Source organism: Pituophis catenifer, unplaced genomic scaffold (assembly GCF_029215685.1).
Source record: "Pituophis catenifer annectens isolate HBS135680 unplaced genomic scaffold, rPitCat1.0.hap2 SCAF_2, whole genome shotgun sequence".
Lineage (NCBI taxonomy): Eukaryota > Metazoa > Chordata > Lepidosauria > Squamata > Colubridae > Pituophis > Pituophis catenifer.
This window is the reverse complement of record NW_027256882.1, coordinates 89,108,604-89,125,178: the sequence shown is the minus strand read 5'-3', so window position 1 is coordinate 89,125,178 and position 16,575 is coordinate 89,108,604. Positions and strand designations below refer to the sequence as shown.

The following is a 16,575-nucleotide window of genomic DNA, read 5'->3' as shown; positions in this document are numbered from 1 at the left end:
TGGAAGGCCATTCTACAATATTAAGATAGTCCTGGGCTCTTCTTACATATCGGTCAGGCCCAGGGGAGAGAAGTGGAGCCATTGAAACTGTTGGTCCGCGAACCTAAATATTTCGGGTACTCTGCTACTCCCTAGCTTTCAACCTATTGTACCAACCACTAAACATAGCGGCGCTTCCGCTGGCTAGGAGAGAGAAAAGCTCTCCAATCCGCGCTCGAGGCTCCCCCCCCCCCCCCCCGCCAAACTTCCTTGGGAGTTGTAGTCTTTCGGCCTTTTGGCGACGCGGGGCCTGCCCTCTGCTGTGCAGCGATTACGTGGCGCGAAAGCGGAGGCAGGACGCAAGCGCGGCATCATGGCGGCTCCCGGTGGTCGGTCGAGGGTGCTCTTGTTGCTGCTGCTGGTGGCCGTGGTCGCACCCCGTGCGTGGGGCCTTTACTTCCACTTGGGCGAAACGGAACGCAAATGCTTCATCGAGGAGATCCCGGACGAGACCATGGTCATCGGTGCGCGGGGGAGGACTGATCGTACCAAGGGAGGGAGTTCGGAAAGGGGTGGTGGGGTCGCGCGAGAGGGGGGGACTTCGGTGTGCCGAGGCGCGTGGTGGGTTTGGGGACGCGCGTGGGTGGGACGCGGCGGTGGGCTTTGGAAATGAGCGGACGGAGCTGTTCCGAGGCCAACTTTTCCCCCTCTACCACGCAGGGAATTACCGGACGCAGTTGTACGATAAGCAGCGAGAAGAGTACCTTCCCGCTACTCCCGGTCTGGGCATGTTTGTGGAAGTGAAGGATCCCGATGAAAAGGTACATTAAGCACATGATCTCAGTGAGGTTCTCGGGTACATTCCTCCTTCTGGGACTCTGTCACATGGCGGAACATCGGGAGAAACTCTCGACTCAACACCAGAGACTTAACAAACCCAGAACCAAATGCTGCAAAGTAATGGATTGGGTGGGTGTAAACCCAGGTGCGCATGTCGAGCCTGGGAATTTGTGACTGTACCTTATGTAAAAACCAACACATGCTTTCGTGTCCAGATCCGTTCTCACCTCTATACTTTGCCATTGCTATTCTTAGGCAGTTTACTGTTCTGTATCTTCAGAAAGTTAAACAAATCTGGCCACCTTTCTAATCATATCAAAAAGACATTCCTTTCAGAGTGGTTTTAAAAAACCACTTGCCGTTTCCGTCTTGGAAAATAATACTTAGTAATCTGGAATGAAAAATAAATAAAAGAATGACATTTGTGGTCCTTCATTCCCTTTTTAATTTCATTTTTTTATTAGAGTACACAAGTATATATGGTACATAATAACAGGAATAAGTGAAATAACCTGAGTTACCTAGCAAATTCATTGAGAAGTAAAAGAAAACAAATTTCATATTTTCCCTAATAAGGTTGTACAGCATGTAAGATAAACTATACAAAAGTTCCATGCTGTTTGCCCCTTTCTCTTGTCAGCTTAGTACAGTTGAGGATTTCAAACATCATTCTTTAAATAATAGATTTCTTCCCATACTTAATATTATATGTTTCATAATTTAATAAGTGAACTATAGTCTCTATGTTAAGAATTACTTCTGTTCTCCAACTCTGTGTTTAACCTGAATTTGTATCTAAGTTGGAACTCATACTTACAAAAGGACTGCCTGTTACTAAAACTGGCAGACTGTGTTGTCATTTCTTGAGCCAATGAAGGATTGAAGCCACACAATGCTTCCAGGGACGGTTGAAAACAAGCTGTATATTAAAAACACAAAAGTTGTATCTTTATATCTAGGGATTGTCCTTGTCAGATGTTCTTAATTCGGGGACTGCCTGTATATTATGAAATCCTGAATATTGAACCATGCTGAAATAATTGATTGCATTTAGAACTTTTAATATCCACTGTATGGTGAAAAGGTTTGCAAGAAAATGCTCAGTCTTTTCTCAGATTGAAATTCTATATACAAATCTTTTTGGTCTGACTGTTCTCATTTGCTTTTTCATGTATCTGTTCCATTTACAGGTGGTGTTGTCCCGGCAGTATGGCTCAGAGGGCAGATTCATCTTTACTTCACACACCCCAGGAGAGCATCAGATCTGCTTGCACTCCAATTCCACAAAGTTTTCCCTTTTTGCAGGAGGCATGCTGGTAAGATATTTGTTAAATTAAGAGAAGATTTCCCCTCCCCCCATGCTTGCTATTAAGGCATCTTGCTGTCCTTGGTATTTGCACTTCGGAAGGTTTATTATTTTAATTTTTTTTGCAGAGGGTCCATCTTGACATCCAAGTTGGGGAACATGCCAATGATTATGCTGAGATTGCAGCTAAGGACAAGCTGAGTGAGCTGCAGTTGCGCGTTCGCCAGCTTCTGGAACAGATAGAACAGATCCAGAAAGAACAAAACTACCAAAGGGTAAGAAAGGCAGGATTATAGCTCTGTGGCAGTTCAACCAGCCAGATGTGCAACTGGCACATATTTGTAATGACCCAGAAAAAAAGATCACTGTAAAGGTAAAGTTAGTGGGGATTGCCCAGATGTTTAGTGTTTTACACTTATTTAAATTGTTATTGTGTTGACCAGTCAGTCTGGGCTTTTCACAAATCCTGTTTGAATTTCACCACTACCATCACCCTTAATAATTTGACGTAATCTGCAAACCTGGCCAACTTTCTCCTTACCCTAAGTCATGTTTGTCATGAACAGGTTAAAAGGCAACAGTCCCAACACAGATCTTTGTGGGACGTGCAACTTTGAGAAAATTATCCACTTATTCTGACTGTTTGGTTTTGTTCTTTAATCAGTGAGGAATTCTCAAAAAGATAGATTCTCTCATTTCATGACCACTAAGTTTACTTGAGAATCTTTAATGAGGAACTTTTGCAAGGCTTCTTGAAAGTTAAAGTTTTGACTAGAGAAGTTCTTCTAGTTAGAAGACTAGACGAATAAATGAAGTTCTAAAGTTGAGGAAGAGGCCTAACTCTTTAGAGGAAGTATCATAAGGAAATTGGTCAGTCTACATACCTTATTGTCATGAGGGTATTGTTGAAGGTATGCAGAGTTTTCTACATTTTGCTGTTTCCCCCAAACTGTCCATAAAAATATATCCCATTGTATTTTAATGTTGTTTGAATAATATTTTCCCTCTTTTTTTCAGTGGCGGGAGGAGCGTTTCCGGCAGACCAGTGAAAGCACAAACCAGAGGGTTCTCTGGTGGTCCATAGTCCAGACTCTCATTCTTGTAGTCATTGGAGTTTGGCAAATGAGACATCTCAAGAGTTTCTTTGAAGCCAAGAAGCTGGTATAAAAAGAGAGTAATATCAGCCCAAAGCCTGCATTTCTCCCGGGAACAGTTCCTGGCACTTCAGGTGTCTGCGTTGATCTTCTCTTCTCTCATTGGCCCTTTCCACCAGACTGGTTACTTGCCAGGATCTGTGCCATCTACCTCCCACTGTGTCAGCTCTTCTTCCTCCTTCAACATGTCAACCTGTGGTGATCTCGGTGCAGTGTTTTGGTCCCAGGAAGATGCTGCCTTCTTTCCAGATAGTCAAGACCAGCCCCGCTCTCTAGCTCGATATGAGGAGTGTGTTTTGTTTTTGTATTTGCATTTGCAGAGAGGGGAGGAAGGCACCATGTCTTCAACTTTTCTCCTGACTAAATATGTTCTTCAAAATTAGACTCTCTTCTGAAAGGTGATTGGAACTTCGTGTAGCCAGTATCACAGTATATCAGAGCCAAGAAAACTTGCTATTTTTAACTGTGTTGTATATGTACTAGTACTGATTTCTAAATACCACCAGTGCATCATTCAGGAGAAAATTTTGAATAAGAAGATCCTTTCAATTCTCCTTTTCTATCTATTCATCATAAATAGGGTGCAATTTGATTTGGGGATTTGCTGCTATGGAATTAATAGGATTCTTTCTGAAAGAAATCTGTGTTACAGGATTAATGTGCTGATCACTGGGCTACTAATAAAAGATGATTAAGTATTGAAATCTACTTATGCTCTTCTCTATCTTGTTAAAAATATTTTTTCCTGTATATACCTATTCACCATTTTCCAGCATTGACAGTACTTCGTTTTCTTATTACCTTGAATGTATAAGCAGTTGCAAGGTTGCTTTTAAAACAGTGCAACTTAAATTTAGCAGCATTCAATGGGATATATGCAGCAGTATCTGCAGCAAACCACAGTGAAACAAAAAGTATAACATAAATATATTATGCAGATGCCACCTACTTGCATCTCAGTATCTGTTATTTGTACATAAGTTGGCATTTGCAAAATGGCACTCATTTTGTCATCTGTCATGTCCTTGCAAATGCTCATGTATATATGTTTCTGCTGCTCCACCAATAAGATCCTAATTACATTTATTTGGAAGAAAATCCTACTAATTTCATTGGAATGCCCTTAACATTTATAGCTTAAGTCTTTTTTGGGTTTCTATTGCCAAATTCTTGGCTATCTAGCAAATTCTACATAATCATTCTTATAAAATTAAGGAACCTTTCCTTGTTGTCTCTTCTCTAAATATGGGATGCAGTTTGGGGGGAAAGAAAAGAAAAAAATGGCTTTATTCAGACATTAAAATTTGTGGCCAGTAAACTCTATTCTGCTATACCAAAAGAATAAACTGTTTAAATTCTTGTTTTCCCCTTGTGCACCTGGCTATAATTTCTTATATCCTGGATAGTTTACATGTCATACTTTAACAAGCGGTGGTTCTAAGCTGCAAAGTTTAAGCCAAATTACCTTAGTTTGGAACACAGGGGAAACTGAATGGACAAGTCAGCCTCAAAAATAGGTATACAAAAGGGAGTAGCAAAATGATGGAATATTTTATGTTGTCAGACTACTCATTTTGCACTCAGTTTGTTTGTCTGAACTGGGCCATTATTTTTCGGGAACCAGAGTGAAGGTTCTGTTACTGCTTTATGTTTGTGAAATGCACTTCTGAATAAGCTTGAAGCATTGTTGGCTTATGTTGACCATCTGATTCGCTTTTTTATCTCTTCCGGGGAGCATGGCAGGATTGATGGAATGAATGCAAGAATTCTTGTGCTCTATTCATTCCTTTGTCTGTCTATACCTCCTTTTTACTATAGAAGTCTGAAAATTTTATTTGCAGTTTTGTAAAGAATGAGTATAAAACTGAATGGTGTATTATTTGGCCCACATCTGTTTGAAATATATGTATTGTTTCTTTATAAGTTTGCATAGGTTTGCTTTATAAGGATTTGCTTTCCTTAATGCTAATGGTAGTTTATTACCTAAGCCAGGGGTGTCAAACTCATGTCGTCACGTGGCATATCGTGACTTTTTTCTCCTTCGCTAAATCAGGCATGGATGTGATGCATCTGGCTCACGGGCCATGAATTTAACAGCCCTGACCTAAGCAGACGCAGAACTCTGTAAGACCGAGAACTAGAAGCAACTGCAGTGAGTTCTGCAATTCAGATGTCACCAAATGAATCTAATGAACCTTGTTTGTACATGGTATGAATGTGTTATGTAACTGGTTTAATAAAATGGATGGAATGGTGATTTTATTGCTGAAATACCTGGGGATGAACTTAAATTGTTAAGAAACTTGAATCAGACAAGTGAACTCCAACCTGTTTCCAATTATCCATAATACTAAATCACAAAACAATATTGAATGAAATTCCACTCAAAATAATTGTTTTTCATAATTCAGTTGTATTTCTTGATTGGACTATACAACATGCCAAGATTGATTCTGAAATAAATCTTTGTGTACTGGCAAGATGGAAGCTTCTGTTATCCTGTTCTTGGAATGTGGTGTGCTGAGAAGGATGCCTTTGGAATTATTTTTAAGTTTTGTAATAACTCATTTTAGAATGACTTCACCATTGCCATTCATTGGTATATTCAGTGTCAGAAAGACATTAAATTAGTATGTCTATACAATCCAATTGAAGCGTTTTGAGTTTCTGGCCACCTTACTTTTACTGCTATACTTGAAACAAGTTATCTTTTAAAGTGGGAGAAGAATACTGTAGCTAAGGCTTTTATGGGAGAGTGGGTAATTTTAATAAACAATCTGACCTTGATTTTTTTGTTTTTTGAAGGTACTTAATTCTGGTTGGTATTGTAATGAGAGAAATTAAAAATGGTTGTTTCCTTCTAAAATGTGTACTGTCTTTATTACATCCCACATTTTGCAGCAGAAGGCATCTAAAGTATATGTTTCAGCAATATGCTTAATAATTGGTTTAAGGCTTACGTTAATAAATGAGTGTAAATCAACAAGCCCTTTTCCTAGGGCTACTTAAAAATTCGCCCTGCCTTTTGTACTCTACTTTCTATCATTCAGGAGCAATTCGCTTTGCTCAACCTTAAGGGAGGAACTTATCTTCGACTAGGAACAAAAGTTAGACGGAACAGCTGGTAAGGAGCGCGTTTCTGGAGGGATGCGATAGTTGTTGGACCTGGTGTGTTAGCCAACGTGTCCCGGGTGGGGTGTTGACCGGCAAGTCGGCAGGATGTTGCTTTCTCGACGCAAGTCGACTATGTATCGCCGGGCAGGAGGCGGCGGGGGCAGTGGCGGGTAAGTGTCAATAAAATATGAATGGGAGGAATCAGATCGAGAATATATTTGGGAGATGCCGTGGTAGAAGCAAGCCTTGCTCCTCTCTCGGGGCTCAGACGATTCGCTTTAATTTCTGAAGATCTGTAAAATGACAAGGAACCAGAATCTATGATTCACGGGTTGGACATGATTCTGTTGGGTATTTAAAACATAAAAACGCTTAATAGCTGGGGAACCGATGCTAGGCGGAATGGATTGGTTTTTGGTGTGGATTGTTGCTTGCATACATAATAGCCTATTCTAGTGAATAAGCTCAGAAATGAATGAGAAAGCTGCAACAGCGGCTATATGAGCCAGCGCCAGAGTGCCATTGATGGAGGATGATTGAGAGAAAAGCATAGAATCTGCCTTATTCTTCACCCCACATTCCAAAACCTTTTAAGCAAGTTATTGAACAGGAACTAAAAAAATAACGGCCGGTTGTGCAAACTTCCTTTGTTTCCCAAGTGAATGGAAGCTATGCTCCAGATGTGAAATCATAAGAGAAAGAGTTTTAAAGCTGTAGGCAAGCCTCAGGTGTATAATCCTGGGCCTCGTGTATATATCCCTGTGAAAAAGAGATAATTTCAGATGATTATGAGGGAATAGGTTGGATTATGAGGACTGATTTTGCAGTATGCATATTCATGCACGTATATCTAGCCTTAGGCAGAAAGCAGCTTGAGAAAGCACTCACTCTCATGTAAATACAGCTACAGCTCATGAGTGCAATCTGATCTGAACATTCTGTGATTCAAAAGCATATTTAGGCAACTGATGAGGTCCATAGATAGTGTTATGCCATACAGTATGTGAAACTGATGTACTGTGTTGAGTAAATCATGGTGACTACATTCATAGAACACCCTAAACTGACAAGGCTGAATAGCTTTGTGTTTTAGAGCCTTCTAGATCTGGGACTTTACCATCTTTGGTCCTGGATGGGGTGCTGCTGCCCCAGGCAGAGCTGGGTCACAATCTTGGGGTCCTTCTGGACTCATGATTCCTAGCTGAGAAACAGATGCCAGTCATGGCCAGGAGGGTCTTTGCACAACTGTGTTGTGCACCATTTCTGGACTCTGAGGTCCTGTTCACAGTTATTCTTGCCCTAGTCACTTCACACATAGACTATTGTAATACATTCTACATAGGGATGCCCTTGTATCCAAAAGCTTTAATTGGTGCAGCACAGGCAGTTACGTATGTGTGCCCCTAAGAAAACACATGTTTCTGCTTTATGAACTGTATTGGTTGCTGGCTGGCTTCTGGGTCCACTTCAAAGAGCTGGTTTTGACTTTTAAAGCCTTACTTGGCATGGAGACAGATTATCTAAGGGACTGCCTCTTCCCGATTATATCTACCCATCCCATCAGGTTCTGGTAGGAGAGGCGTGTGAATGAGATGGGACCTAGGAGGCAAATCTTTTCTGCCTTAGCATCCACCATCTGGAACATCATCTCTCCTGATGATTATCTCAATCCTTATTGCCTTCCAGAAAGCCCTTAATACATTTTTTCAAGAACCTGTGGATCCCTGGTGATAGGAAGCCCACCTGTTGACTGTATTATGTATGATATTCCCCTGCTTATGGATTTATTGTAATATATGTTTATGTTTTACTGCAAGAGTAGGCTAGCACCGAGTTGGGCGGCAAACAAATTTAATTAATAAATAATTGGTCTTATATCTAGTAGGTTTTAATAACAGGTTTTATTGTATGTTATCCAGTCACTTCGTGTAAGATGGGCAGCGATATAAATTTGACAGATAAACAAATTACCATATTGTGTGAAGCTGGCCATTATTTGGTTTTGGCTTAATGCAAAACCTGTGAATTTAGCCATAGTAACTTATAAAGCATGGCTTTCGGCTTCAATTTTATATAGTTTGTTCACTAAACCATGATTAAAGCAAAACATGGATCTGTAAATGCTTAATGTTTATCTCCCCATATTTTTCCCCAATACTTCTGTATTTTGGATTTGAATTCCATTCATAACTATGGTTCAGCTCAGATTCCATTCATAACTATGATTCAGCTCAGAGCTGAAGAAGCTTCTTGGATGAGAAATGAAACGTCTTCAAAGAAAAACAAGAAAGTCCAATTGCCCCTTGAAAAAGCACCTTTGGGACAACTATGTCCTTGATGATTGAGAATCTCCATAGACACTTAACAGGCCATGCTTACTCTGGAAAAGCCCGTGGAAGCTTGTTTTGTCTTCCATTCTTTTTTACTGGAGTAATCCATCACAGTGTTGTATTGCTTTTTCTGATTTTGCTTCAGGTTTCTCCGACTTCTGGGCATTCTACCCTGGAAATGCTCTCTCTTTCAGCTCTTCTTTATTGTGCTGTTGCTGGGTTTTTTTTCCCTGTTGTGGCTGCAGTTCAGTTGCTCAGGGGATGAGTCTAGAAGTCAAACAGCTGAGGCAACGGTGCCTCAAAAGCCATGTGTACTTGAGCCTCTACCTCCAATTCCTGATGATCCATCATGGGGACCACATCGCTTGGCAGTGTTGGTTCCCTTTCGAGAACGTTTCGAGGAGTTGCTGACTTTTGTTCCCCATATGCATCGCTTCCTCAGCAGGAAGAAAATTCGTCATCATATCTTCATTCTCAACCAGGTGGATCATTACAGGTATTTTACAATCTGAGTAATTCAGAATCCTATCCTCATGCTTTTTTTCACTTCTCTAGCCTTCCAAATTCATGTCTTTTGGGTGTATTGAACAATAACTGCTATAGTCCACAGATCAGTCCATGCTTACTGGGAATTACAGCAGTTATTGCCAAACACATCCAGAGAGCATCTGTCTCTGCAACTGATTCTGTTCTCTGGATTTCATACATACCTTTTTAAAATGGTTTAGGGTTAGGGTGACACTGAAATGGAAAAGTTAAAAACTGGTGATCTGTTTTACTGGAAAGAAAACATTTGTAATTCTTAACAAAAGAGAACAGGGTAAGTTGAGGATCAAACCTGAATTCATAATCTTTCTGTCTCCTAGTAGTTATTGGATGTTTCAAATATTCCCAGTCCCAAAGTAGCACTCAATATTCCCAGTATAAAATAGCATCTGGGCTTTTGTTTTAAATTATGTCTCTAGTTATATGGTCTTAAGAATGAGTCAATTGAGACAGTTTGCCAAAAAGGTGGGTTGGTATTTTTTATTTTATTTTTTTGCAATCATATTTTTTATTACACCATTGGAGCTTTCAGATCGGTGTTTACTTTATGTCTGAAATTGGTTCTGTGGTACTCATGTTAAAAGTCTTACTTTTTTTTCCTGAAACTATAACAATGTAAGGAATTAACTAGAGATCAATATGCTTAATTATATGCCAGAAAACAAGAAAATATTTTCTGCATTCTTTTTTGCTTCCTCCAAGATACGCATGTGGTTTTCTTTTTTTTTACAGATAATTTCTTTAAAATATTTCTAAACTATTTTGATTGACAAAAAATGATCAGAACCAATCACAAGAAAATATAAACAATATAATAAAAACTGATTTCCAAATAGATGCCTGAAAAAATAAAAATTACATACTTTTAAATGTATTTATTATAGGCATAAAAGAAGGAAAAATACAAAAACATTCATGCATATTAAATAAAACAATACATATTCATGTTGTGTTACACAGTTGTTATTAATACTTAAGTCAAGAACAGGAAAAATTAGAATGTACAATGAGCATATTGGGTGGGGTTCCAGTTTCCAAATATAATTCTGACAAAGTTCAAGAATAAAAAGAACTGAATTCTTCAAACCATTGTTTCATTGATGGACAAGGGATATCCTTCAGTCTTGTACTATTAACTTTTATGACTATAAAGTCATGCAATACTCATTTTTATTGTCTTTCATTATGTCTCTAAATTGCACATATTTAATTCAAAATAAATATATAAGCATTTCCAAAGGCTAGTGAGTCTTCAAAATTAGAATTAATATGCGAAATAATTTTTTGATCAAAAGGGAGCCATTATAGCAGATGACCACATATGAAACAATTGCAGCCCAAGTACCACATGTCTTTTTCATTTCAGCTGATTATCTCTTATATTAAATATTCTGTATATCTGTTGAGTACATTGTGGGTTAAAGAATTGCTGATGATAATAAATAAAGCATGAACAATGGAACAATGCCTGGATGCTATGTGCTATACTATACAGATCTGAACAATTCCAGCAGAGAAGTAATTCAACCTGCCTGGGTAGAATTTTGTGATTTAAGTCCACTTTTTTCACATTGATCTCTTGGGCAGGTTTAACCGAGCATCTCTGATCAATGTCGGTTTCCTGGAAAGTGGCAATGACACAGACTACATTGCCATGCATGATGTGGATTTGTTACCTCTCAATGAAGAATTGGATTACAGCTTCCCAACAGCTGGTCCTTTCCATGTGGCATCACCTGAGCTGCACCCACTCTATCATTATAGCACCTACGTGGGAGGCATCTTGCTACTCACCAAGCAACACTATCAAATGGTAAGTCACAACTTCTTTCTTACAGAGTCTTCTTTTCACAAAAGGCAGAAAGCCCAGTTGATTGTGTTCTAAAGAAATACAGGCTTAATTTGTTTGCCTGGCAACTTGCTAGATATATGGGGGGGGGGGGGAGGAGGTCAGGCCCATAATCCTGGAAATGAAATACTGAGAGAATAGTTCTGTATTTTCTAATCTTTCAAATCTCAAATTTTACAAGAGGGAAACAAACTGTGGAATTAACTGCCTTATTATTGTTTCAGTGTAATGGAATGTCCAACCGTTTCTGGGGCTGGGGCAGGGAAGATGATGAATTTTATCGCCGCATCAGAGCAGCTGGACTTCAAGTGAGGATGAATCATATTTGTAGCGGGAATTGGGACTTTGGGATTCAAGTGCTCAGTGTGATCTGGGACTGCTATAAACTTTTTCTCCCAATTCCCAAAGAATGACGTCATTTAGTGGCTCACGTAGGCTCCACTGTTCTTCATTTCAGCTCTTCCGACCCTCAGGTATTACAAGTGGATATAAGACATTCCAGCATTTGCATGATCCAGCTTGGCGCAAAAGGGATCAGAAGCGTATTGCTTCCCAGAAACAGGTGGGGTTTCTCATTTGGGAGAGGGATGAAAGTTGTATCTTGAAGTTGAAAAGTGTTGTCTTTAGATGTAGTAAGCTGAGAAATTCTTGCTTCCTTTTGATCAGTTACTTATCATCTACAAGAAGTAGGCAAATCTGCATCTCCAAATGTGAGTGAACATTTAACTTCCAATTGCTGTAGCAAACATGACTAGTAGTAAGATGAAAAGTTGTAGAGGGCCACTCATTGCCCAGTCACCAGCCAATACTATACTGTTCTTGCCTATTACTGTAGTATTGGGGGCAGGAAGGGGGGAGCTATTCTAGAAACATAATTGATGTCATGAAATAAAAATTCTGATGTCTTTCTTTCAATACTCTGGAAATAGTAACTCTGAACTCTTAACACAGAACGGAATGAATACATGAATTCTATTTATAATGCAATTGTAAATGCCATTTACAATGAATATCACTTCCCATTATGACCTTTCATCTGAGATCTGTTTCTCCCCAATATTCTCTCTAGGGTGCCATTAAAAATATTTGAATTCATGCTTTATGGTCAAAACAAACCATGCAGGCCATGTAAATCTAGCAAATATTTCTTTTTCAAAGTAAATAGTTAATGGAAAATTCAAGGTGCTTTTAGCGAAAGACTAAGACAAATGTTCTCAAATAAACTGTGTTGTTACAGAAAAATATTTATGGGAAACATTCATTAAATGTTTTTTATATATTTAGTAGCATTTGCAAGTCCTTGCTGCTGTTTCACCTCCATTTTTATATATTAAAGCTGGTCTTCTTTCCAACAGAAAAAATATGTATCTATATATGGGTGGATAAAGTCCATCCCTCCATATATTTATATCTGTACGTGTTGAATGCTTAAATTGGGGTAAAAGGCAGGTACTGCCGTATGTTTTAAGATTAAATCACTAGACAAAATGTCCCAAAGTGTATGTCATACTTAAGAAGAAGATACTCAGAATTAGTGCACACAGAATTTCCATGAAGGAACACCTCCTCATTCCCCTTTCCTATCTCTATTTTGGTAAAGAAATACACATATTTTAACTACACAATCTGCAAATTTGCAAGTTTGTGAAGAACAGTGATCAGAAACAGTTCATGAAGCAGCAATGATGACTTTTGTTAAAATGACCTCTAACATGGGATTCTACTGTAATATTTAGAAATCAGACCTTCCTAAATTTATGCAATTTTCACCTTTCTGGTTCTTAAATGAATGCAAAATTGTTAAACTTAATAAGCAAACAGTGTTTATAGCACAAGCTGACTTATAGAGGGTTTGCATGATTTGTAGCCTTGGAGCTTGTGGTGCCATGTAATTCTGTATTTTTAGCGTCAAATTTCAAAGCTCTTGTTTCGAATATTTTAAATGTTGATCAAAATTTATATGGTTGAATGATGCCATATTGGTAATTTTTTTTCTTGTATTGTTGACTTTTTCATGTAACATTCATGACATTTTTCTTTTCACAGGAGCAGTTCAAGGTAGACCGGTCTGGAGGATTGACTAACCTAAAATACAGAGTAGAATCACACATTCCACTGAGTGTGGCTGGAGCTCCCTGCACAGTTCTTAATATCTTGCTAGAATGTGACTCCAGTGAGACTCCCTGGTGTGCATTTGGTTGATATGCTTACTATACAGATTGCCTGTCTTGTTTGCTGCTCTACCAGCTCATGGGCAGAATTGCAGCTCAGCTCTCCGTTGGCAAATCCTTCTGTAGGAACCGACAACCAGTCTTAACCGCCAGGACAAAGTGGTTAAAAAGAGAACTGAGGATCTACACTAGTTGATAGAGCAAATGCAGATCATTACCTCTTCTACAAGGATACTGCAAGGTGGCAACAATTACAGTGGTGATGGAAACATTAAATAAGCCAAGTGCCTTTCTATCAGTTAGAAGGACATTGTTTTAGGTATCTTCATCTCAACAAGCTGAAGAAACTATGAACTCGGAGGCACTCTAGGGATTAAATTATTGTTTCTCCGCTAGCCAGGACTTGGAAGATTTCTTTATCCAGACTAAAACTCAAAGGAATGTTAGACGTTTGCTTCTCTTGTGATAATAATATGCAGAAATATCTGCTCCAAAATATTCTTATACCGTATTCTTCCTCTGGTGCCTCTTGACAGTGCATACTTTGCTTTCTGACTCCAGCAACTCGTGGCCAACCATTTTAGTTAATCTCATTTTCAAATCTTTTGAACTATAAAGGCTGTTGTCTTTACTGAAATACAGCTATTAAAACAAATAGATTGAATGAATATTATAATTGAAATGTGTTTGAACAGGGTTTTATGTACTGCTATGAACAGTATCGAATTTTCTAATTTTGTACTAATGGAATTCCGACTTAAACATACCTTTCTTTTTTATGATGACTGTAATTTTTTCCCCAAACACTCCTTAACGTTAAAGAACTGGGCACCAGAACATACATGTATATTATCTGAATATGATGCATTTGTATATTTCTGGATACAGTAGTAGTTTTTTCCATTGAGAAAGGTAGAGACAAAGTTAATATGACATGATCAAAGGCCCACACCAAAACACCTGCGACAGAACTGGTAACTCCTATGCAGCTGCATTCGGCATCTGTGTAAGCGTCTGATCACAGAGCTGGCTGGTGCAATATTGGTGATCTGTTGAAGACTCACTGTAGAGAAATGGAGGGTCTGGGCCCTTGGGGGAATATCGCTGTGCTCTATAGTATGAAGGGGTGGAAGAGACGTTTGCCAGGGTTCCATAGAAATGCCTGCTGCCTCTGGACTTCTTTCCTCTTTCAAGGGTTTTGATTTCTTTTTGGGCTGTTGACTAAAGATGCTATTGAACTGTTCCAAGGTACTTGGATGTTCAGACTGTGTTGTGTTCGTAACTTCAGAGGGAAGTTCTTTGTAGTTACACGAGATGAGCTTCTGCAGTTGGGGTTTGGATATAGATTTCTTGCCAACACAGGTTGCTGCAGAGGATAAGGTAGAACCAAAAGGGTTAACAGAGTTATAATATCTTAAGATCCCCACCCCTCCACAAAAGTGTTCATCTTTTTTTTAAAAAAATAGCTTGTGACTGAGGAATATTTCATACATGCTGTATCATGAGTTAGGAATCATTTCAGGCAGTAGGAACCATTCTGGGGTTCTCCATAATAGTGAGAATATGTATGTATATAAAATGTAAACAAAATGTCTAAAACCTCATGAAAGTATATGCGAGCATTATGAGATTTGGTTTATTTTTTAAAAATACCTAAACAGAAGTCAAATAATTTAATGGCCTAGCACCGTGATGGCAAACCTATGACACGCGTGCCAGAAGTGGCACGCAGAGCCATCACCCGTTGCTCTTCCAGGTTCCGGCGCAACAGCCAACTGGTATTCACATGCGCGGGAGCGCCGGAAACCACAGGAGCAGCCTTCTGGTGCGCATGCGCGTGCCAGGCAGCTGCTCTTCTGGTTTCCAGTGCATGCATCCCCATCGGGCACTTGGTCTTCCGGTTTCTGGCATGCATGTGCACGCGAAGACCAGCTGGATGGGGTGCATGCATGTGCCAGAAACCAGTAGATCATCTTCCCGGCGCGCCAGAAACTGGAAGAGCAGTCGCTCAGCGCATGCATGCGGACCGGACGGCTGCTCTTCTGGTTTCTGGCATTCTTGCACACATGCACGTGGGGGCACTCCTCTTTCGGCACTCGATGCCGAAAAGGTTCGCCAATGCTGGCCTAGCAGATTTGTTGGCATCCACAAGCACGGTGTTGCCATGTTACATTGTAAATCTAGTGATAAAAGACTCCTATAAGATGGGTCAGAGCCACTTTTGTATATTTTCTACTCATTACAGAAACTGGAATATTTAATTGAAGAACAATGTGTTTGCCCATAACAAAAAGCTATTAAATGTGAAGAAATGGGATTCAATAGGTCCCTGTCTTTACTTGTCCTGTAAGCTTTTGTATATGCCTCTTGTCTCAAATTATTTTTATTTTTTTCCCATACCATTTTATTCATTATTAGGATCTTCCACATTTGAGGGAAAATATAGGGTGCAGCCAATTAACATAATTCAAGCAAATCTGTATGATGCATTGAAAGGGCTAAAACTGCAGCAGTGAGAAGGATCCATCAATTAACTTGCTATTGATGTATACTGAATTCCTGATTGGTCCAGATTTGCTCTTTTGGGGAAAAACTTTATGCATATGTTTTGCTTCTTTGGTTTAATTTTTTAAAATTTGAAATATATCCTTATTGTTTAAAAGTAGTATAATAAAATACAAAAAATCCATATTAGATAGTGAATACAGGCAACAGAATAAAACAAAGAGAAGCAAGCACAAATAAACAATATTATTTTTTTTAAAACTTTCTAACACCACATTCGCCCTTCCCTTTCCAGCTATTTTTCCAACCCCTGACCACAACCTAGATATTTATAATTTACAGTGAAGATTATTACCATTATTCTTTTTGTCTCCTAATATATTTTTTAGAAATCATATTTTAAATTTTCCCTGTTAATGTGTAGTATGTATGGAATACGTTCTTGTTTAAATTTGGTTAGAATTCTATGATAGATGCAAATTCTTCAATTATAGCCTCCCAATCTGATATTGATGGCAAAAGATCTTCTTTTCTGGTCTTGGACCAAATTTGTTCTGGCAGCTGCCAACATCTGTCTTAGTAAATTATGTTATTTTTCATTTATGTTTTCTGAGATTGTACCCCCCAAAATATTTGTGGTTTCAATTCAAATGTTCTTAGTATTTTCTGAATATTTTGATTTATTTATTTCCAGTAGTTTTGATGATTTTTTTTTACCTAACCACTACATTAGTTCCTTCTTTGTTATGATATCTCCAGCATTTACAGTATTACTATGATT

At 38.9% G+C, this 16,575-nt stretch overlaps 2 protein-coding genes across 2 annotated transcripts; both read left to right on the top strand.

The window, feature by feature from the left end:
• Window positions 1-272: 272 nt before the first annotated feature.
• TMED9 (transmembrane p24 trafficking protein 9) lies at window positions 273-6,145 on the top strand. Its single transcript, XM_070937136.1, has 5 exons — window positions 273-503; window positions 700-800; window positions 2,010-2,135; window positions 2,254-2,400; window positions 3,143-6,145. The coding sequence occupies exons 1-5, from the start codon at window positions 353-355 to the stop codon at window positions 3,290-3,292; spliced, it is 675 nt and encodes a 224-aa protein (XP_070793237.1). The 5' UTR covers window positions 273-352; the 3' UTR covers window positions 3,293-6,145.
• Window positions 6,146-6,498: 353 nt separating this feature from the next.
• On the top strand, window positions 6,499-13,858 carry B4GALT7 (beta-1,4-galactosyltransferase 7). The gene is made up of 6 exons (XM_070933784.1): window positions 6,499-6,563; window positions 8,869-9,219; window positions 10,857-11,082; window positions 11,343-11,426; window positions 11,576-11,680; window positions 13,165-13,858. Exons 1-6 carry the CDS (start codon window positions 6,499-6,501, stop codon window positions 13,318-13,320), a joined length of 987 nt encoding a protein of 328 aa, XP_070789885.1. The 3' UTR covers window positions 13,321-13,858.
• Window positions 13,859-16,575: the final 2,717 nt, after the last annotated feature.